The sequence below is a fragment of the Notamacropus eugenii genome, chromosome 3 (genome assembly GCF_028372415.1).
Source record: "Notamacropus eugenii isolate mMacEug1 chromosome 3, mMacEug1.pri_v2, whole genome shotgun sequence".
Lineage (NCBI taxonomy): Eukaryota > Metazoa > Chordata > Mammalia > Diprotodontia > Macropodidae > Notamacropus > Notamacropus eugenii.
Window position 1 is genome coordinate 74,399,658 of NC_092874.1, and position 24,478 is coordinate 74,424,135.

Genomic DNA, 24,478 nt, shown 5'->3' on the forward strand with positions numbered 1-24,478 from the left:
GAATCTTATGACACAGGTGAGGAAGATGGCTGACAGGATAAGAACGACAGGGGGACACAGGATAAGGAAGAAAAAAATTATTATTTTGGTTTTCCTAGACAAGCAGAAGTCTTATGACATTTCAAGAAAAGGGAAAAAGGACTTTATGACCCCCTTGGTATAGGATCCTCAAGAGAATGTTCACAAAGAACTGGGAAAACAACCTTAATATTCTTTTTAACCTTTAGCACACCATTTGTATCCATATCAACTGAATATGACACCATCAATACTGAAGTTTTATCTAAATTTTTTTTAATTAACTTTTTTTGGAGTTTTAACTAAATAAATGTATAATTCATGTTACCCTTTTACATCCTCAATTAAATGGGACATTTTTCACTCGTATGAAGGCAGTGCGGGAGAGGACAAGAGTAAAGTAAGGATATAGGATGATCTAGACATATTTATCCATCTTAATTCAGAGGAGGAGTCACTGCTCCAACTTTTCCTACACATACATACACCCACATATACAATCTCACTATTTGAAGACTTCAGTGGGGGCAAATCTGCCAGTCATTGTGCAGACCCACAGCACTGTCATTTAAATGGAGCCAACTGCAAGGAAGGGAAAATTAAACCTCTAGGGAGCTTAGAATTTGCCTTGTCTGAGTAGGTGGAGAAAGGCAGACTACTGCTCCTCTCTATAATTCTACTTTCCAATTAAAAACCTACTAGAGAAGAGAATACTGAAAAGGGCAAGTGCCTAAGAAAGCTGCTCTTTCCCTTTTACCTAGGACAGCAGTGTGCCAAAAGTTAAAGAGCTGAACACAAGTAAGAATTCTTCTCTTTCCCCATTAAAAATAATGAGATTGACTATTAATATATATTTAGAAAAGTAGTACACAGAATTACATAAAATTCAAGAAAATAGAGATGGAATCCCCCACAAATAAATATATTCCTAACTGGCATACTGTGGTAATTTTCTTTATAAAACAACATCAACAGCGTAATACAAATAATAAACTATATTGAAACGGATCTGGAATCCATTATTACAGATACCAGGTTTCAAAATATATTTTCCAAATTCAATTAAGTCCCCCAGCTAAGAGTCATGAAGGAATGTTAGCCTAATTGAAATATTGGATGTCAAATGGTTCAATGAAATGCCCCCTTTTTTTCTTTTTACCTCATTGCATTTGCTTATTCTCCTTGCTACAATAAGCTGAATCATTCCTCGCTTGTTTCCCTCTGTAGACATGGATCTTCTTAGTGTTTCCATGGCATCTTGGTTTGTCTTGCCCAACAGGGATTCTCCATTTACTGCTATCAGTTGATCATTCACTCGAAGCCTTCCATCCTGGGAAGAAAAGGAGATAATAGTAAGGCCCATAGATAAGGAAATATTTGCTTTTATAATAGTTAAATACTGTTACGAAAAGAAGTTTGCCTTCAGTAAGGAAACAAAAGCATTAACACTTTTTTAATTCTAATAGATTATGCTCAATTGAACTCTTGTATAATAACATCTGAGCAGCCATTGAAGACTGCGTCTATTCCAATCACTTATACATTTGCAAATCACATCATTAGCATAATCTGTTTTCCCAAATAGCATACTAATTCAAACAACACAATATGATTATTTTCTTGCTTCTAGAGATTCCTATAGAAGGACATACTTAAGCCTGACTAATATTTTAATCTGGAACAGCACAATATTTTCAGAGTCATGAAAATTTTTCTGTGGAGAAAAGGCACATGTTACTGAAGCTCTGTTTGCCAGAAAACAATAGTATCATTCAGGGTTTCTATCATCAGGTTATGTGGCCTTATGTAGTCGCCATAGTTTCACAATTTTTCACATTTACAATTTCAAGAAAAGTGTCATTTTAACCCAATTTTCCTGGCAAAAAGAATATCTTCATCAGAATGTGCCATGGTTTTTCGTTCAGAAAATATAGTCAACATAGATAATAAGGCAAGAGGGAATATGATGTTGTGCTAGGTTTGGAGTCAGAAAGACCTGGTTTGAAGTCTAAGCTGAATTTGATCCTAGGCAAGTCACTTAACTTTTTGATGACTCAATCAAATCCTTAGGATACATTTGATTGTTCCTCTTTCCCTTCCACCAAATGTTTTTTCATTACACACACATGCACACGCACACGCACACGCACACAGACACAAAGACACACACACACACGTAACTTTCCGCATCATATAAACAGAACTAAATGTGTACAACAATGCAACCAATTCCTCAAGTGTCATCCTAATAAGAATATTGAATAAAACACAAATAACTGATATAAAAAATACATAAAGTGAAAATTGTAAATTGTCCTAAAAAGAATCTTACTTAAGGGATAGAGTATGTGGTGGAGATATTATGCTTACCTTGGATGCTGCTCCTCCATTAATGATGGACTTGACAAAGATCCCCAAATCTGCATGGTTCTCCTTTGACCGGTTGCCTTTAACACTGACTCCAAGTCCAGCAGATCCAGAGTCATTAAGGGGAACTTCAAATGTCAGAAATTCCCTTGTGCCATCAGGTGTGAGAACAAGATCCTCATCTTCTGCTTTCTATTGAGGGAGAAAATCATACACACAAAAAAACATTATTTTGAAATGTTTCTTTTTAGCCCCATTATCTTGTTTAGAGTCTGCTAACAAATGGTGCCTTAATTGCAACATCCACAGTGTTTCCACAGAAGTTCCATGAGAACGTTCGCATTAATAATGTGCATGCACTCTACCAGATGATTCCTGCAGCCAGATGTTAATATTTATATACAATACTTGTTTCAATATTGAAACAAATCCGAAATAGATTAAGAGAAAAACAGCAAATGCACTGGAATCATTGAAGACCCTTTAATTTTGTCGTTGTGGACTCCTATGGTTTTTAAAAAGTAATTTCTTCATCTGTTTATGCCTTCTAAGCCACAGGAGGAAAACAGAAACAGCAGGAATCCAGATAAATAAATAGAATTACTCATTTGGTCCAATTCCTGTATTAGGAGCTCACAGTGTTCTTAAATAACAGAAGACAGTTTAGTCTCAATTACTAATGGTGAAGTCTAGATTACGCATGGTCATCAAAAGACAAAAACCAAATAGAGAATAGGGTAAAGTGAGAACAATAGGGGATTTGGAACCTGAAGCACTTGAGTTCATCTTTGTTCAAATGCCTGAATTTCTCTAAATATTTTTAGATTAATTTGTCACATAGGTATAATGGGTGCACTGCCTACCTCACTGTACGGCTGTTATCAGGATGTAAGGGAAAAAACTGTATACAGATATACGCTATTAATTTCATACTGCCATTCCAACATGTTTGCTGAATTATTCAACTGATTCAACTTTTCATATCTATGAGAACATAGTGAAGACCAATCCAAGCTACATTATATTACTAGAGATACACTGTCCTATAATCCCCCAATGCTTGTGGTATTCACATAGTAAACATGAGAATAATTGAGCAACCTACACTTGCAGGGTAGGAATTAGGAAATTCGTTGACAAGGGATAGCAGACAGGGGAAGACAATCCAGAGAACAGAAAGTCATAAATAAGACTTCAAATATACAAAAGTTGATCATACATAAGATCATTTGCTGATTTCCATATTCAGTGAGAAAATTAAAAACAAAACAAGAAATAGCCTATCCTGAAGCATGTAGAATGTGAGGTTGCACTAGTAAGACTTCATGGACAGCCAAGGATCATTGGTCAAACGTTGCCTCAAATACTTTTAATTCAGGCAAGTCTCTTAACTTCCTTGGGCTCCAGTTTGCTCATTTGTAACATAAGTGGATTGGACTCAAAGTCCCATGATCCCTGCTAACTCTAAATTGATAATTCTCTGATTCTATATCAGATAGCACAGTGGAATGAATACTGGGTTGGAAACCTACCTTTTTCACTAACTAGTTGTGTGACTTTGACCAAATTGATTCACCTTATTAAGGCAGACTTTCCTCAATAACAAAATTAAGGGATTTCACAATCTCTGAAATCTTTTCTCATTCTAAAATTCAATTATTCTCTTCCTGAAGTCTTCAAAAATAATAGAGAAGTTCATCATGGATGATTTCAAATGAGCTTTAGCGGGGAAGATGACCTCTATACAAACAAAGAAACCTTTCATCGTCTAAAATTCTAATATATTGTCATCTTAAGACAAAATTTCCCTGAAATTAATATCCAGGTTTTCAATGACAGTACTTTTCAAGCCCAGCCTCCCACAACTAACTCCTAGATGCAATCAAAATAAAATTCTCAACCATACTTCACTAACTTGCTTTCTGGCTGAGAACTTTAAGAGGCTTTCACAGTAACAAAAATAAAGAATAAAATTAAAAAAAAATTAAGGAGATTAGCTATTCAAAACATCATGCTTTCAGCAGAAAATGAAAAGAAAACAACAATAGTTTAACCAGAAAAAAAAAATCTTCCTTGGATTTGGTGGTGCCTAAAAGGAAAGTTCCAGATTAAAAGAAAGGGAGGGTTTTATTCACATATTAAGGCATAGGAATTAGGTCTGTGATTTTATCAGTGCAAGGAACTCTAAGGGCCCCTAGGTGCCACAGATAGAGTGACAGCCATGGAATCAGGAGAATTTCAGTTTAAAACTGGCCATAGACATTTACAAGCAATGTGACCCTGGGTAAGTCACTTCATCCTGTTTGCCTCAGTTTCTTCAACTGTAAAAATGAGCCCAAGAAGGAAATGACAAGTCACTACAATATCTTTGCCAAGAAAACCCCAATGGGATCATGAAGAGTTGGATATGACTGAAAACAACTAAACAAAAGGTAAGAAAACTTCTACCAGTGTTGGGGATTGCCTTTTGTGTAACTTCCCTTTGTCTGTTGCTTTCCTTGAGAGCAGGGACTACCTCTTTTTTCTTATTTGAATGCCCAGCAATTAACACGGTACATGGCATATAGTAGGTGCTTACTACATGATTACTGAAATGAATTTATAGTCTCAATTCAGAGGGACTGCTTGAACCCAGGTCTTCCTGGTTTCAAGGATAGCTCACCATCAGCTATATCATGCTGCTGCTGTTCACGTATTGTAAAAGCAAACTGCCTTCAAACAACTGGATAAAACGTAAATATTCATAAGAAGATATAGGCACTATGAGGCTTAAGAAATAAAAATCAACTTACTTTTCAAACAATTAGAGAAAATGCTCTTATTCAAAACTGATTTCTTGAAGTAAAGGTCATTTTAAATTACCTCAACTTAATGAATGAAGCTACTCAAGTATGTAATTTGTAATAAAAATGGGATGGGTGATAAGGTGATTCTTGGCCCCCTCCATTAGGACCCAGGTAATACCTAGACACATTAAAATCACAACAATGTATTTCACACTATACAGATATGACATAAGTACAGTACAAATACTTAAAGATAATATAGTCTTTAGAAATCAAATGTGGCAGAATGAATAATCTTTGATGCTGTCATCCCCAATGATATAGATAATGACATATTATCAATTACATATGGTTCTTTGGCTGAAGAGGTATAACTAGGAATGTATTTTACTCGTGACTGCTACACAATGGGGAGAGGGAGAGAACATTAGTACAGAAGATATGAATAGGATCGGTTTGGAAGTTGGTAGAATTTAGGGTCATGGACCCTCCCAAGACAGGGGCCTTTGTGCCCAAGGAGAAGGAAGGATTTCTACAGACTAAGAGTTGCCAAAGAGAGAAGATGCCTTCAAGGTCCCAACTGGGAAGAGAGGCCAGCAGACACTTATTAAGCATCCTGGAAAGGGTGTGGGTCTTTGTATCTTGTTCAAGTTGGGGAGGGAGGGACTCAAACAGGGTCCCAAGAAATCCAGCAACAAGGGCTGTGTCTTCAGGAAAGGGAAATAAATCTCAGGATCAAGGATGTTTTAAGAAGAGAAGAGGATATCCCTCTCCTAATTCCCTTTTCCTCTACTATGTTGTGATTCCCTAATTCTCCTACTTGTTCTGAGGATCTAGCTCCTCCCACCCCAGTAGAAGTATAAGCAAAGAAAGTCTGCAAGAAACAAGAAACACAGTTTCCCAATAAATGGGAATATCCCATCTCATTCTAGAAAGCGTGCCCCCTGAATGTTGGCATGAAAAGCAGTGCCCTGACATATTATATCCTACTTTTAGATATGTTTTGTCTTAATCATTCTCATAGAGAAAACTGACCTAAATGCATACCTACAGAAAATCAGTAACTTAAGGAAATATATTGAATTATGATTTTAAAAAAACGCTATCTTCAAAAGTAACTTCCTTAACTAGCATTTGCACTAAAGCCTTCATTGAGGTTCCCACCACATCCACATGAAAAAATGTAGAAAAAAGTTGGCAAGTATGTAAGATAAATTGTATTTTTCTATAAAGTTAGGATAATTTCCTGACAAGCTCATTTATGATTCAGCTTTAGAGAAGGCAAGATTAACTGTCCCTGAGTTATATTTGTTGTAGAAATAGGACTTGTTTTCTTCTCAGCATGGCTTGTCTTCATTATCCTTAAAAAAATATTTAAAGGATAAACTGCATTTTACATAAAATGTTTTTATTCCACATTCATTCAGGTCCAGGCACACGTACCAAAAATCAATTCCTGTTTTATTGCTGTATTTTTCACATCAAGTTATTGAGAAATTCCTCTCAAAAAGATTTGGGCCATACATTTTATTATAAATAATTCTAAACTCTGTACTGATGAATGAATGTAGTGAACACACTGAAATCCATCAGTGGTTAACCTTCTGCTGCTGCTCAAGGTGAGAACTTTTAGTCTTGACTAGGATACTTATTTGATCTACAATCATCTCCCTTAGCCTCCATTTTCTCATCTGTAAAATGGGGGTGATAATACTTACTTGACAGGAATATTATGAGAAAAAAAGAACATTGGAGACCTTGAAACAACATGGAAATAGAAACTATTAATAATGCTAAGGCATTCTACTCTAATAATGCTCAATACTTTTCTTAACTTCCTTTCTTGTACCCAGCATCTCAGCTAGGTGGTACAATATATAGAACATGGGAACTAGTATAAAGAAGACCTGAGTTTGAATTTTACCTCAGGCATTTATTAATAGTTCTATGACCCAGATTACATCACTTAGCCTTTCTCAGCTTCCCTTTTGTCATCTGTAAAATTCCCGTTTTTAAATTTTTATCTCATGGCTCTCTATGAGAATGCTGCATATGCCCTCCCTCCTAACTCCTTAATGCTGCATTTTTCCTTACTTCCTGTTCATGATCACTGTTACTTATCCCTAAAATCTACTGAGTATGGAGAGAGGCCAAATGAAGCCTTGTGGGGAGAGGGAGGAAGAGGGAGAAGGAGAGGAAGAAAGAGAGGGAGAGAAAAGTGGGGGATGGGAGAGAAAACGAAAATGAGAGAGTGCATGCAAATCTAACTCAATTGCTAATCTGAAATACATAAAGAATAAGAGAAGCATAGTAGAAGGCTGACTTTGTTAGTGCTTATAAATGGCAGTACTTTAGTAATTTTTTAAAATAGCTGGAGGTGACAAAATGTTGAAGGCATGGAAGGATCATTTTACAAACTCTCTCTGCGAGGGAAAGATGTGAAAAGGATGGGGGGAAACCACAGATGGCAGAGGACATGAAAATCCCCAAAGGTATCAAAAGAACAAGAAGTGTTTAGCATACAGAAATCACTTGTTAAATATTTAGCGACTGACTGACCAACCCATAGGTTTGCTTTCTCACCATTATAAAATCTTAATGAGAGTGATCTACATACATGTCAAGGGCACCCTTGATGATTACATGTGAAGGGAATAGACAGGAATCCACAAACAATCCTCAACAGCAGACTCCATCGTTCTGGTCACATAATAGGTTGAAAGATGCTAGTTATTGATTATTTTTTTAAAAAGCCTCAACATGATGGCACAAAACTCAGCCTTTAATTCTTTTCTCCAGCAAGGAGCCTCCAATGCAAATGAAACTTTTGATAAATGCTACTACAGAGAATTTTTGTTTTACTTACCATCAAATATAGGTTGATGTTAAGTGAAGTAGATATATCAAAATACTTTCCCCTTTATTATAATATAATTGCATTGTAATGTGATGTATTGTAATTCCCCTCTATATTATAATGGTAGACGTATGCAAAAATATATAATTTATAATGATCTAGCAAACATCTACCATTACAATACATGAGATGGGTGGAGATGAAGCAAAATTACAAAGTATTTATATGCATATGATTTAGCATATTTCAGCGTTCCCAACTCATTGAGAATTCTGCAATATACACCTGTAATTTGATTCCTCTGTGTCTTGGGGGCAAGAAACATGGAGCATGCATTTTAATTGTGATAATAAAAAGAAAGAAAAACTTTGATTCCTGGAAAATCAAAATGATTTGGAAGAAAAAAGGAACAGAAAATAAAATGAGCTCATCTTAATTTTAAATCAAAACTTAAAAAAACCCTCCCCCTAATGTCATTTCTAGGTTAAGTATTTTAATTTCCTGCATATGTTAGATAAACACTAATGAATCTTATTTGTACATATATGCTGAGGTTCATTATTCTTATTACCTAAGCTAATATGTCACATCTGGCAATAATTAAGCTCTCTTACAACTCAAATAACAGCTGCCAAATAATAGAAACAAAATCTAAACATTTTTAGAAATTTTGCTTTGTTTCGTTTTAATCCTAGTATTACTGGAAATCTCTCATATGTTAGATGAAGATTATATTTGTGTTCCTCAGCCCCAAGTACTAAGCTAGAAAAGTGAAATTACTTCATTTCTAGTGATATTCCTTACTTCAAGACTTTTATTGGAAATAGCTACCACTACAATATCAAAAGTAACTGCTTTCTTAAATGAATTTTCCATAATGCTATCATGACATGGTGATTTTGCGTTGAAAGCACCATACAAGCCATTCTGGTTAAGAACCAAAACATGTTTAATATGTTGGCAAGAAGAAATACTTCCACATGCATTCTTAATGTAAAAAAGGATTGATATACACTACCTGTCCACAGCAATAGTTTACCAAAAAAAACTGTTTCTGTGTACTCAGGTTAACAATAAGAGTGTTTCTAACTAACTTAGAATCATTATGTTTGGAATGTGATCGAACATCCACAAATTCCATAAACAATTATTTTGACTGTGCTTTCCCTGAACAAATAGAAATTACAATCAATTCAAATGAGGATAAACTCAAATCTAAGATTTTTGATTTTTCACAATTTTGCTAAGCATCAAAATAAAATATGTTTTGTTAAATAATTATAAGTATTTCTTAAGTATTAAGTAACTAAAGAAGAATTTTTAAAGGATGGGTGGCATTTATTCTAGGAGAATCTCCCAAAGCCTAACAGAAGATAATAAACGATAATCATTTACCAGACTAGATTCAGAATTTTAATTCCTTCCTTAGATTTTCTTTCATCACAAGAAGGTATCCAACTGATCAGTTATAGATGGTCTGCTACAAAGTCAGACAGGCTGGCTGTTTTGAATGCTATTTTTCTCAGAGACATCTGTCTCTCCTCATAACCACATTAAATCTAACTTAAAATGTACCATAATTCCTGCTAACTATAGCAAAGTAAAAAAAAATTGTTGCCCCTTTGGAAAGTGATCATTTCTCATACAACAAGTAGGTGGTGCCTTAATTTGTTTCAAAGCAGACAAACTTTCAAGTCAGTGACAGTGTTCCCCCAGGCTTATTCCTTCTTCATTGTGGAAAGAAATAGAAAGCTATTCCAATATCCTAGTTTTAATGTCATTTTAGAAATGTTTCAAGGTATCTCTCATTCAGGTGCCTAGAAGATATTCATGATTTTGGGGGAAAAGATGTAACTGCTATTAAATCAGTCTTCTTTGTAAACTGTATTAAAAAAATCTATGAAACACAATAAGATATGAGGAGAAAGGAAAGTTCAAGTAATTAGTAAAGGCAATTATTTACAACATTAGAGTCATATATCTTCCCAAGCTCGTTACATTCTGCAAAAGAAAAAAAATCCTTAAATTCTTACCGTTTCTTTGGGAATCTGCATCTGGCTTGGTTCTGCATTCTACAAGAATCAAAGAAAAATATAAATTTAGGATAACCAAAACTACTTTCAATATCTTTCAGCATAGGGACACAACTTTAAAAAAAATATTTCTAAAATGAGTCCTTAAAGATCTAAGAAGTATCCAAATTCAAGCTAAAGAATAAAATTTACTTGCCCAGTCAATGAACATATAAGTAACACTGGTCTAATTTCAAAAAAGCCTAAATATTAACAATAGCTGGTTTTAGGACATGTAACTATTTTAGGAATCAGAAAGAAAAACTTCATTTACATTTTTTCTTAAAAACTAAAATTCTTGATAATACTAACATATGAACAGAATTACCTGATTATATACCACCAGCTTAGTTGGAATGTTACCACTAGTCTTTTTTTTTTTAAGTTCTTAGACTATATGCAAACATAAAAAAAGAATATTAATGGGGGGAAAAAAGTAGCTTTGGGGCCTCTATGGAAGTACAAGGTAGACTTAAGTTAACTTCAAGATTTTGTTGTTACATAACATTTTACTTTTTCAGTCAATTATTTTAAATGAATTTAGAGCTTCCTGTAAAATAAAAAGGAGGTAGGGCTAATTAAAAATACAAAAACTCCTTACCACTTCAGTCTTTGACTACCTTTAACAAAAAAATAACGCTACAGATAGGAACCAGGATTAACACATAAGTCATCTTAGAAAAACATGGATAGATATGCAGGAAATAATGAAAAATGAAATAAGCAAAACCAAGAAAACAGCAATATTGTTTTGAAGAACAACTCTGAATGAATAAAGCATTTTGATTACTATAAATACCCAAATTAACTACAAAGAACATATGAAAGAAGAGGTTATTTGCATCCAGAGAAAGATTTGATAAATAGAAGTATGTATAGAAATATTTTTCATATGTACATATTCATGTTTAATAATAGCCATCTCTACCACAGGAGCAGGGGGGAAGGGAAAAAAGAAATTTACATGATAATTTCATAATATACTTAAAAGTAATAGGAAGTTGTGCATAACAGATTTGCAGTTTCATGTACAATTATCTTTTTTTATGTTATCGAAATGTTTGTTTTATCACATAAATTAAATACAAATAAAAACATTTTAATGTCATCCCTGCCACCCTGAAACAGTTCATTCCATTAAAGATTGCACACATGGAATAAATTGATGTTTTTAAATAGGTGGCCAGCACCATGGAGAAGAGCCTAGAAAATAAAAACTAAGCAATCAAAAATGTTCTGTATTTTGGTATAAACCCTGGGAAAGTGTACTGATGCAATGGTAGGTGGTACAACGGTTAGAGAACCGCACATGGAATCACAGTTTGCAATTCGAATCTGATCTTATAGGCTAACTCACTAGCTGTGTGACCCTGGGTAAGTCTTCTGCCTACCTCAGTTTCCTCATCTGCAAAATGAGGAAAATAAGAGTACCTACCTCCCAGAGTTCTTGTGAGGATCAAGTATGTGTAAAATTCTTTTGTAAAACTCTATGACACTATATTAATGCAAATATTATCATTATTATCATCATTGCTCCTGCTAACGCTGCTACTACTACTATTATTATTGCTACCACTAAACAATTTCTAGGCTGAGACTGCATGAAGAGGAATCAAAGCATCATTAGAGTTTATAGATGCCTAGAAGATATTCACTATTTAGGGGACAGCTTTAGAGTTAAATAGGAGAGGAATTGTGAGACAGAGAAGTGAAGAAACTAAATCACTAAATTAAGTGAATCTTGTTGTACAGAAAGTGAAGGAAAAGAGTAAAACATTCAAATATTACTGAGAATTGTAACACAGGAGATCAGAAAGAGTTAAACTAAAACATTCATTCAACTTTGCAGAGAATTCAGACAAAATGATGTGATTTCCATACTGTTGATATTTATCCAGTTTTTCCCAAACCAACATCATAGGTACCTAAAGTTATATCCAAGGAGAGTAAGGAAAGAAGATTTCACTTTTTTGCAACCTAATCATCATGACAGTTGCCATTCAATCTAAATACTGTTTTGAAAAAGAAATGAGCACTGAGATTGATGTTAAACACCCTAAAACAGCTAGGCTAAAATGTATTTTAAAATACTCTTAATATCATGTATGTTCAGTTAAACAGTGTACCATGTCAAAAGGCACAGGCATAGTCAGTTCTCCAAATATGCCATTTTTATAAGCAAGTTTCGATTAAGAGTTTACCACAAAATATTTTCCTAACACTCTCTTTCTAATGTGCTTACTTTGAAGAATATCATTATGATGAAAATTCCTGCACAATGCTCAGAAAAATTTATGAACTTGTTACAAGCAAAAAGGGGAATTTACAAAAGTTATTCCGTTTCCCTTGAGTCATTCTACATAACATTCAATGTATCACTAATTAAGAGCTGTGGGATGTCTGCTCCACACTAGTTCTTTTCAATTTTAAAATTATCACCATCATTTATTTTTACTGTAAATTACTTCTTTCCATACAAGATTCAAGCTTTTTGATTGGATTAGTTAAAAAAGCAATGAAAAATCTGTGGTCACTTAGTGGGACAAATGGCACAAAAGAGGCAGGTTTCTTGAAATGTGACATCTATGAAATAACCCACTCATCTGTCTCCCTTCAAGCTAAGACCATACAACAGTTTTATATTAATTATCATTTGCTATAATGGGGGTGGGGGGTGGAAGGGAGAAGATGAGAGGAGGGAGGAAGAGAGAGGGAAAGGTAGAGAGGGGAAGAAGGAGGAAGGGAGAGAATTTCCTTTATAACAGATTCCAAACAGAGTCAGTAAAGATGGATAGATGTGTATACACATATACATACACACACACACACACACACACACACACACACACACACACACACACACATCATAGTCCAAGATAACTGGTATTCTTTGCAATTCTATGAATTTTTTTTAATTCTATGAATTTTTTAATGCATTTAAAAGGGGTCAATGAGATTCATCAGACTTTTCCAGGGATCCATGACACCATAAAATGTTAAAAAGTCTTTCTTTACAAACTAATTTTGAATTATGTCTACACAGATCTTACAACTATCTATTTTCCAAAGAAATTAGAGGGATAATTTTTAAATGCTTGAATAGATTACTTTCATATCTCAAAGAATAATGACTGTCACAATGGGTATTCCCTCCCCATCAATGCACACTGAAACCCTTAGTAAACTTTTTATGAGTCTCTATGACCTAAAAATATCATCTCCTGGTGTCCACCCTTCTGGTGATTAGCCTCTGCAATTTAGTCAGGCATATCTTTAACCGAAAGGCACACTTCAACTGCCTGAAATCCCTGTCCACCTTAGTGTGACCGGTGAGAAGCTTATTCCAGTAGGTCATCTTTCTTTTAATTCTATTGATTTTATTTTTAATTTATGGAACAAAACAAACATTTCTATAACATAGCTTAATAAATAAATTGAATTTTAGATAAGTGAGATTTGATAGCTATCTGAAGAGAATTGAATGGAAATAGAAAGGAATACCACTTTTTCTCAGCAGTTCAGGTCAGCCTTCAAGAACTTAAAAAGGATGAAAAGTTACAGGCAAAGGAAAGATTTAAACAAATACATAAGTTATAGTTCCAAGATGAACTTCTCAGCATGTAACTAAACCAGTTCAATAATTCCTGTTAATCTGAAAATGTTCAACAGCTCTCTGTCGTACACACCATCTCCCTCGGATGGAAGGTTTCTTCCTGACGAATAACAAGAAGGCTCACAATTCCTCCCATCTTGGTGCTTCTTAGCAAGGAGACAACTTCCTCTTGGGTTCTGCCTGTTAAATCTACTCCATTTACCTAAAACAAATAGAGCATTGAAAAGACCTGTTAGAGTAGACAAGAAGCAAGTCAAATGGTGCAGTTGATAGCATGAAGTTAACTGTTCCACAGTATGTATTATCCAGTGATTCATAAAATTTGGGATTGAATCAACGTGGGAACTCCCTCCATTGACACAGATCAGAGCTCTCCACACATTGTTATAGCACCTATGGCTGAAAAAAGAAGGCCTGGTTGAATAATCAAAGTTTTAGAGATGGGCATCTCTGAATTTAGCTCAGATGGTCCTCAGGCAAACAAGGTATGCAGACTGCTGTTGTATCCACGCCCAAAGACTTTGTGAGAACAGCCCAGAATTGGGATAGTCTTCTGGGAAAGTCTCAGAGAATCCATGAACACTTCCAAGGTCATCTGTAGAGGTGGATATAACTGGGTGCAACTAATGCATTGGTATCAATCTTAAAATATAGTCAATACATGGAGAGTGGAAGAAAAATATCAATGAGTTTATTATAGCTAAAATAATGCTTTATATATCCATATATATCCATAAGAAAATATAAGCAGAAATTTAAATAGTAGCCATGAAAATCAATAAATGGCAAACTGCCTAGAAGAAGTACTGAACGGAATTTTAAAATACCAACTGGCTTGAATGCTATTGGCTATGACATGAAATTTCAAGGACATTTTATGTTATAAGTCCTTTAAACATCGAAATAAGTTTTTGCTATTTTGGCTGGCAATGAAAATCATGTTGAAAGTGCATGAGGATTTAATTTTAATTTAAAAGTTTCAACCCCGAAAAACTTTTGAAAAGTGACTGTCTCCTCCCCTTGTTTGGTGATTCTTCTACCCTGAGATTATTTGTCACACAGTGTAAATGAAAATACAGAAATTCACTCTTTTAATGTTGAAAAAATATTTCCCCCAGAAATAAAACAGCTTTCTGGGGGGTGGGGGGAACAATCTTTTCATGCTGTGACTAAAAAGTTGTTTACAATTTACAACAAAAATTTATGACTCTGGAAAAACTTAAAAATTCAAAGAGAAAAGTGTCATTTCAAAAATTCTCTGTGTATTTAGCAAAAAAGAAAAGAAAAGTGGGGAGGGGAACTATAAGTTACTACAGAGTAAGAATGGTGTCTATATAATCCATTTGTACAAAAAAGAAGGCATGTTAAGAAAAAAATCTGCCTGTAGCTTTTCAAATATGAAAAATTAGTTGTTATTTAGTGCGCAAACAATTTATATGAAGAAATGAATGGAGAATATGGATATAAAGGGTTGAGGACGTGGACAGGGACAAGAAGATACAACAAAAGATGTCAAATGATAATGGCAAATACAAAAGTGACTCCTTCAGCAATATTTTTCTGGCATGACGTCACATGTGTCCACAGTAACTTCTTAAAAATAAGAATTATTATACTCTTAGTACCTTTATTCCAAATGTCTAGTATCCATAATAGGCACTCAGTAAATACTTGTGGATCAAATGACCTTTAAAGGAAGTCGTCACTGTTTATCTGAATTTCTGAATTTTGTTAAGCTACTAGAGAAATCACTCTAAAATGCACATGTGAAAAAGGTTTCACTGTGTCTTGAACAGTAACCTGACAATTATGGACAATTCAAAAATGTGTGCGACATGTAAATCTTTTCTCAAAATATCTCAGCTTATCTAGTCTTACGAGGTTTGAATCTGTCCTTTTTAGAAAAGGCCTTAAATGTATAAATGAAATGTTAATACAAAAAGTTAAACATAAAAGTTAATACACCAAGAAAACACGGAGAGTTGTAAGGGAGAGAGAAAGAAGCCATAGCATGACTTAGAAGAATAAAAAATATATTGCCAATTTAGTTTTTGAACACAGCATTTGGAAAATGCAGTCATAATAAAGCAAAAACATGCATGGAAATACATACAGACCACAGAAGAGCAAAACATTCAACCTTTATATTAATGGTGGTAATTGGTCCATAGGTTCTCAATAATTGAAAGATAGGGGATTCTGTTGATACAAAGATTGCATTTTTTCTAAAGAAATAACTTCATAGAGGAATGACAAAAGTTTTATTTTTTCCTCAATATGCCACTATAGCTGATTTCGAAGGAAGTATAACAGAAATTCATAAATGCGCAAGATATAATCTATGCAAAGATATCTTTATTGGCCTTAAATTTTTATCTCAATTTATTGTTATTCCACTGCTGCTATTTTTGGTCCCAGTTCTTTTCGTGTGCTGCTTTTCTTTTACTTCACTGATATATACATTTTTTAATCAAAAGATAGATAGCATTTCTCTTTCCTCAGATAAACTCTTAACCAAGTAATAAATCCAAAAAGGTTTAATCTATATATAACCAAAACACATTATTGACTCCAAATTTCAACAAAATAACTTTTTAAAAAAAAAATTCCATCAATTCAAATGTTTTACATTATGAAAACGAACTATCTAAATGACTATCTTCATTTTTGACTGAAATGAATGGATTGATTAGATGTTTTGTCATCATGTAGACATAACCCCACACTGAGAGGAAAACATTATACTAATTGAACTGTGCTGTATGCACTCTGCTGCAAAGCAGAATTTATAAGTATATATCTGTACAAGGCAGGGTAAAAGAAGCAGTTATGTCATTCCCCAAAATAGTGTATGGGGTTGGGTTTCTTTTTTTTTTTTTTTTAAAGATTAAAGGAATTGGTCACTTACCTCCACAAGCCTATCTCCTGCTTTTAGTCTACCATCCTGAATAGCAGCCCCTCTGGGAAGAATATTTTTCACATAAATTGGAGCTGAGCCACCAACTGGTACATCTCTGGAAGTGATGCTAAAACCCAAACCTTCTGAACCTGGGCAAATAATAGAAATGTTTGAGATTTTTACCATTTGAAAGTGATTTGCCTTTAAATAATTTATTAATGATCCCACCAAACTGTGCAAAAAGGCACTCTTGTTTAGCAACTTTTGCTCAGATTTTTCTGAGACAGAAATAACGAAGTTAAGAAAAGTCAGGAAAGTATACAGCATTGCAGTTAGAAAATAAAGAAACTTCTAAAACTAAAATTATGGAATTTACTGACAATGACTGAATTTTATCATCTTCATTCGGTACCCTTACATTCTAGCTAAATGTTCATGTTTATTAGTTGGATTTTGCCATCCAAGATAATAAATAATTACTGGATTAAAAAACCATCTTACTTTCTGGCTACCATCTCCAAAAACGATCAAATTACATTTAATGGTGTTGAAATTAATGAAGCATTTAAATAGGACTAATTTAAATACTTTTAATTCTTAAGTTTTTGACAGGATTTTCTGACATATATTATCATACGTTGAATGTAGTCTAGGAAGGTTATGTGTATCCAGAACTGACAAGTAATAATCCAAAATGAAGCAAAGTAAAACCTAAAGATGATAACTTGTCAATTATAATTATGTCAAGTTTCTACTTAAATTCCAAAAAATTATTTCTGAAGATATTAGCTTATATTTCAGTATAAATGCTATGTTGGACATACTTGATAAAAGGGACTCTGTGCTATGTGAATATCATTAAATGACAGCAAGTCATATATAAAAGAAATATTACCAGTTGTAAATACATAAACAAAATTTTGAAGTCAAACATTTAAAAATATAAGCTTATTAGCTATGTGATCACAAGACGGTTATAATTCCTCTAACTCAGTTACCTTATCCATAAAATTATTCTTCAATTGCTTCACAAAATTGTGATGAGGAAGGGTTCTGTAAACTTTCAAGGATGATGTAAATTTGAGGTTATGCTTTTAGTAAATATCGGTTTAAATTAAAGTGAAAGAAACCCATATCAATTCAACTCAAGAAACATTTGCTAACTAGCTATTGTATGCTGAGCACAAAGCCAAGTGCTTTCCCTCACAGTCTTTATTTGATAGATACATATGATACTTACAAAGACAATTACAACATTAAAAAATGTTCAAAGGATCATAGATCTAGACCTGGAAAAGGTTTTCAAGGTCATCTAGCCTAACAGTCTTATTTTACAGATGAGAAAAATAATCACTACACTAGCTTTTCCTTTTGTTTTTGTTTTTTTAGTACAGGACATGTATTCTGAGGGTGATCTATATGTCGACATTTTTCACCCTCATAACATAAATCCTTACTTAAGCACATTGTCTTTTGCTTCTTGTTCTCACCCATTTCCCATTTCTGTGCTTTTGTCCTCATATTGTTGCCGACTTGGCTTCTCCAATACACTCTGCCATTGGAATAACTATTCATACTTTAAAACTCAACTGAAATGCCACTTGAAGCACTGTCTGCTGTTGATAACATCTTTATCTCATGGCCCTTTCCATCTCCAAAATGTACTTAATGTGCAATATTGATTATTAAATCTATCAATTTGTGCTTTACCCTGCCCTCCTATACTTGCCTTGAAACTCAGGGAGAGCAAGAGAATTTAACTTCTTTGCATTCCTACCTTCCCCTTTCCCACCCCACCCCCAACCCTAATTCCAGTGCCTGGAACCATGCTATGGTCTATAAATAGGACTATTTGGTAAATAAGTTTTGCATGAATACAACAATATCAGAATAATCACAGAGAAAGGACAGTAGGACATTAGGGAAATCAAACACACAAAATGCCCTCCCTTCTCCCTGACAAAATTTTTAAATAGAGTTAGATCTAGAATAAAACTTCAAATTACTGAATCTGTTCAGTAAGCAATGATAAAAACTGATCTTCCTCCCAGGATTGGTCAGTTTCAATGGAATAATTTAACATGGTCATAATTGCTCATATTTTAAGCTATTCATTATGATCACAAGCATAACACACCATCTTCCATGATCATGCTTTCACATTTTTCTGCTGGGATTTTCCCACATATCTGTTTTAATGGGACTCTAATGACTTACAATATCATTTTAATAAGAGGGTGAATCTAAACTCTTCTCACTTTGCTATCCTCATTTCTATAAACTATAAAGGCTGCCTGTTGTATGAACCTCAATACTATTAAAATATCACCAATAACCCCTAAATCTGTATGCTAAAAGTTCAGACAGTGACCTTTAAAAGAAAGATAAATAGATATCAATTTTCATTTAGAAAAGCCAACAAAACATTCTGTACTGACTGAAACATATCACTGACCTTCTTCTCTGACTTTATTAAAAAGCTAATTCCTGTGAAAGATCAGAGTATTTGAAAATGCCAAAATGGCAATAACTATTAAGAAATCATCATTTAGAAGGAAGGACTTGTGCACTACCCTAATTTTGTCATTCTGGATGGATGTTATAGTTTCAAAAATATGTCAAAGAATCACTTCAATGAAGAAATGTCTCATTTTTACCAGATAAAGACAGATGATTTCCTTGTAATAAATCACTATTATTTAAGATAAGCCAGTTGGAATTTGAAGGCTTGGACATGTCATGCTTTGTATGAAACATACAAAGAAATTGTAACCTAATGATATCAATTGATAATATAACCATTGCCTGTTATCAAAATTGCATTTGTTAGGTTTCTAAAAAGCCTCATTTCTTATGGCATCCTTCATTAGAGATAATCAAAGACAATCAAAATCCCCATTCTATTCATACTTATAATACGCTACTTGGGGGTATGCTTAAACGCTTTGCTTCATTTATTGCTCCACATGGATGATGCCCCAGTAATCAAATGAAAATACCATTAGGGAGATAGGCCTCCACTGTGTATGTTGATATTAACAAACGTAAAACCAAAAAACTTAAAGAAGCTGTTATTTATTTTTTCTGTTGTTTTCTAATGTAAGAAACAAATAATAAAGTATTAAGCACTGCTAAAAACACAGTGCTTACTCTCTAATGCTTTTAAGTGAAATAAATATTTCATTAGAAATGATTAATTTCTGAATATAATTTTTTCTTGATGACAAGTACATTTTCAGATCATCACCAAAGTTCAACTACCATGCTAGATGTTTTTCAGATATACTCACAAAAATTACTTTGTGAAAAAAATGATAATTTTCTAAATTAATGGGTTTGGAGTTGCTTAAAAGACTAAGTATATTTAGAAAACTGGTAACTTTTACATGAATAATTCCTCTGAAAGTCAGACATAAAATTAGGAAATTTGTCACCATGAGGAGCCTGAGGCATATTTTTGGTCAATTTTCTATGGACATTTTATTAAGTTATTTCATTATATTCTTTCTAAATGAGGAGTGTCATTCAGTGAGCATAAAACATAACTGAAAGAGCCACAATCAGATTTATGCTGATGCCCTTAAGTCTTGTTGGAGGAAAATCCAGCACAGACAAGCTGTCAACTCTAGCTTCCATCAGGGAGGTTTATAGAGCTGAAAATTCAGAAACCAGAAACAAGCAATGTGGTGTTCATGGGAAGTTCACTCAGTGCTAACATAGTTTTAGAAAGGAAATAAATACTTTATATTCAAAGCTTCTCCAACCCTCTGCTTAAAGTAGAAAATAAAGCAATGGTAGAGGCAGGAGATTTGAGGTCTAAATCTGACGCCAGACATCTGCTTGTCATCAGTTTTCTATTGTACAACTGAGGCAGGATACCTTACCAAGTGAAAAATTACATGATTCAATGCTACTGATAAAGAGAAATGGGTAAAAACATCAATGTTGTCATATTTGAAACAAACTATAAAAGTTATGATTTTTTTTCAAGTCACACATTTTCATTTGATTCTGGATTGAGACACACTTCATTCCACAAATCATTCTTGAGCTTCTCTGTCTTCTAATTCACTTGAACTTGTCTGTTTTCAATTATAATAATAAAGCTATGCAGACATGTTGGAAAAGCAATTATTTGACTTTGTATGTGGAAACAACTCATCAATTGAGTGTTTTAAAAAAAGGCAAATTGGTTGACTGAATTGATCAGTAAAAATAATTGATAATAAATTGAAAATAAATTGATCAGTAAAAATAAAAAAAATATATTGCAACCATAATTGAGTTTGAGGGAATATTAACACATCCCTCGCAGTAGAGGGGTGATGACTAAGTTCAAGATATCATCACAACTTGGCAACATCCTCTTATCTGAAGTACTTGCTACACTTAGTTATCACCTGATCCAGATGCTGGTGGACATTTTACCCAGGACATTTTCTTTACTTTTTTAATTATATCAGTGCCTCTCTGACAAACAGTCTTTTTATCCCAACATTTTCATATGAGGGGATTCCTATGTAAATGCTGATAATCCCACCAAATACCATAATCTCCCAATTCTTCAATCTAACCCACTGGTAGGTATGACTTACTATCCAATTCATCTTCAGCTTTACAGAGAGATATTATATCCTTCCTTGAAATTGCCATCACTCAGATGTATTACATGTCTATATTCATTTATAACCTCTGAAGTAATTTTTTTCTGATCATAATCTTTTATCATTTCATCTTTCTCTATGCTTTGTAACCTCTAGCCATTTTTCATCTTCACCATTGGCCTTCTTTCCTTCTACCATCCTTTCTTAATCCCTCTCCTCTGCACTGGCTACATATTCATTTCTTCCTAATCACAGACCCTTGGTGAATCAAGTTGCCTCCAGTTATTCTTCACTCACAAATCCATTGCTTTCTTGTCTTTTCCCAATTACATTTTTTTTAAACCCCAACTATGGATCACATTCACTATCTGCCTCCTCCCTTTCTATTCATGTGCTACTAAATGGAGCTGGAAGAATTCACAAAACCTCATTGACTAGATCCATGACAACTTTATGCTGTATCATTACCCAGACTGTAGGCACTAAACATAGGTGTCCCCAAGACTCTATCCTTGGTCTTCTTGTCTCCTTGAATTATATCATCTCACTTGGTGATCTGCATCAGCAACAACAGGTTCAATTAACATCTCTACAAAGATGATGTCCAAATCCATATATCCAGTTATAAACTCTCTCCTCAGTTCTAATGCTCCAATTGTTTTCTGAACATCTCAAACCGGATATCGTATAGACACCTTAAATTCAGTATTTCCAAAAACTGAACTCATCTTTCCTACCTCTCTGAATGCACCATTCCACCAAATTTTCTATTATGCTTGAATTGCCTATTTTCCACGTGATTATAGCATACCTAAAAGCTTCTTTTATCTACCATGATATTCAAGTTTTATTTTTCCCTCACAATGGTCAGGAAAAATAATCTGATAAAGTTGCTCTCAAGAATGAGCTCTAAAAACATAAAACATGAAAGTAAAGCACTATGAAAATATATACTGATATATGTTTAGTGATTTTTAAATAGCTCGCGTATTTATTTAGGGTGCAATAATCTGAAGATGGCTCACCATGTAATATAAAAAAACCAATTTCTAAAAAAAGTAATAATTGAAAACAATAAAAACTGAATGTAAGTCTTACCTTTCTTAAGCTGGATATTAAGTCTCTTTCCTATTTTTTTGGTGTTATAACCACTGCTTGGAGTAGGACTAAGGACATTTTGCTGTGAGGGAGACACAGTTGATGGCAGTTTTCCTGCTATGTTGGCACTATGAGGTAGTTGTGGGTAAGAGTCTGTTTGGTCAGCCTGATGACTCAGTCTAGGTATTCTTTGGAGTGCAGGAAGTCCTGCACTATTAACACTCTTGTTATCCATATACTGTGTGTCGGGGTTGAAGCGGTTAGAACAGTAACTGTTCTTCTCACTTTGAGATAGTTGTTCATACTGTTCTTTCTTTGCCGCAGGGACCACATGGAACCAAATGATGGGTGTACGCATGGCTTGGCGAAACATATGCTGTGCTCTGGGTTTCAGAATGAATGAAAATTAGCAAATTAAGACTGGCAGACTAGAAGCATTATGAGCATAATTAAGTAGACTAATTAAGCAACAAGAACTGACAGATATTGCTGAAATTAAAATGAAAACTAAAATGCCAATAAGCTATTGATCAATCAACCTTATGTCTTTTGATGAAGGTAAAGATGCTGCACCAGATATGAATTACATGTCATTCTTGGGAAAAAATAAAGAATAAAATAAACTATAATTGAAGTATATTATACCCTCGCTCTTGACTATGGGCCATATTAATTAACAGCATTATGTACATCACTAAGCCTCTGATGAAGTTAAATATCATCTTCAGTGGAACTAAATACCATTATCCATTTTTTATAAAACAGTTTTTGAATATTTAACAGTAAATTTGTAAGTATTCCAAGGAATAAAATTTTGTACAAATTTATTTAGAAATTTAAATGGTAACTAGCAGTTGATTTCTTATTGCATGCTGTAAATATATGGAAAAAGTCATCAAAAAACTATAAGTACAACTCCTTCTGATTCTTATGTGTACAGATCCAGGGCCACCATTATTTGTTACGTAATTTAAAACATTGAAAGTAATGGGTTCCATTCTCAATACATGGTATGGTTATATGTAAACAAATTGTAGTATCTCATTCTAATTCCTCAAATACAAGTGTCTAATATTTACCTAAGCTTTCCCCTCCACAGTCTACCCTGAAAAACATTAAAGAGGAGGAGACGTTGTTTTCTCTTTTAGACATTACTTAGAAAACCATAGCAAAGATCCTCTGGAATTTCAGCTTAGAGCTTTTCTATATTGACCTACACCAAAGCAGGAAAACTCAGACAGCCTACAGTACAGTTCTTTCATATTAGGATCTATAGGAGTTTTCCTTTCTTAAAAATATTTGAAAAACAGCACAGAAATTCGTTAAGTAACATATTGTGGAAACTAGAGAAAAGGTGGATTTTTCCAAGACACAAGGCAAGTAGCAGAGTAGCAAAAGTAAAATGGGCCCATATTGGATTTAAGAAATGAGCCCTATCAGTCAAAAGACATTTTTCCATGTAGTCTAATGGCGGTGATTCTTCTTGTTGTTGAGTCATGTGCAACTCTTTATGAACCTGTAGAGCACACCGTCCATGGGGTTTTCTTGGCAGAAGCTGGAGTGCTCTGCCCTTTCCTTTCCCAATGGATTAAGGCAAACATGCTACATGATTTACCTAGGCTAATAAATCTAACAACTATCAGATTTCAACACAGGTCTTCCTCACTCTTGGCCCATGACTCTCTGCACTGAGGCCATTTAGTTGCCCTGATGATACAGTAGTTTAATTAATAAAAAATTTTAAAGGAAGATAATGGAACATCATTTATATCAGGGAGCCATACTTAGACATTTTGATGTAAAGGTTTCAAATACCTGACCTACAGGATATCTAAAGCTTGAAAGGGTGCAACGTCTTATAGCAGGTACACTTACTGTTCAAATTTTCTGTTGCGAAGGTCTCCATCATTAATCCGAACAATGCAATCATTCTCATGAAAAAGGTTTTCTTGTTCAGCCTTACCACCTTTTTCCAGTCGTTTCACTAATAACCCCAGGGTTCTGGAACATCAAGAATGCAAATGATTATTCATGCAATATCTCCATGGGTCATATGATCCTACCCATTTACAACTACTATGAAATTCACAAAGCCTTTCAATCAAAGGTGGGACGTACACTAACCCACAACCCGTGATTTTTCAAATGTATCTGCTTCCCCATT

General features: G+C 34.0%; 1 protein-coding gene across 21 annotated transcripts in view; it reads right to left on the bottom strand.

Moving 5' to 3' along the window:
• Nucleotides 1-24,478, bottom strand: part of PARD3 (par-3 family cell polarity regulator) — a 728,954-nt gene that overhangs the window by 265,708 nt on the left and 438,768 nt on the right. For all 21 annotated transcript variants that reach the window (XM_072651995.1, XM_072651989.1, XM_072651996.1 and 18 more), the window contains 7 exons: nt 24,190-24,315; nt 22,315-22,697; nt 16,622-16,761; nt 13,787-13,915; nt 10,062-10,100; nt 2,389-2,577; nt 1,178-1,348 (listed from right to left, as the gene is read on the bottom strand). In XM_072651995.1, coding sequence (XP_072508096.1) covers nt 1,178-1,348; nt 2,389-2,577; nt 10,062-10,100; nt 13,787-13,915; nt 16,622-16,761; nt 22,315-22,697; nt 24,190-24,315 — 1,177 coding nt within the window. The remainder of the gene's footprint in view (nt 1-1,177; nt 1,349-2,388; nt 2,578-10,061; nt 10,101-13,786; nt 13,916-16,621; nt 16,762-22,314; nt 22,698-24,189; nt 24,316-24,478) is intronic.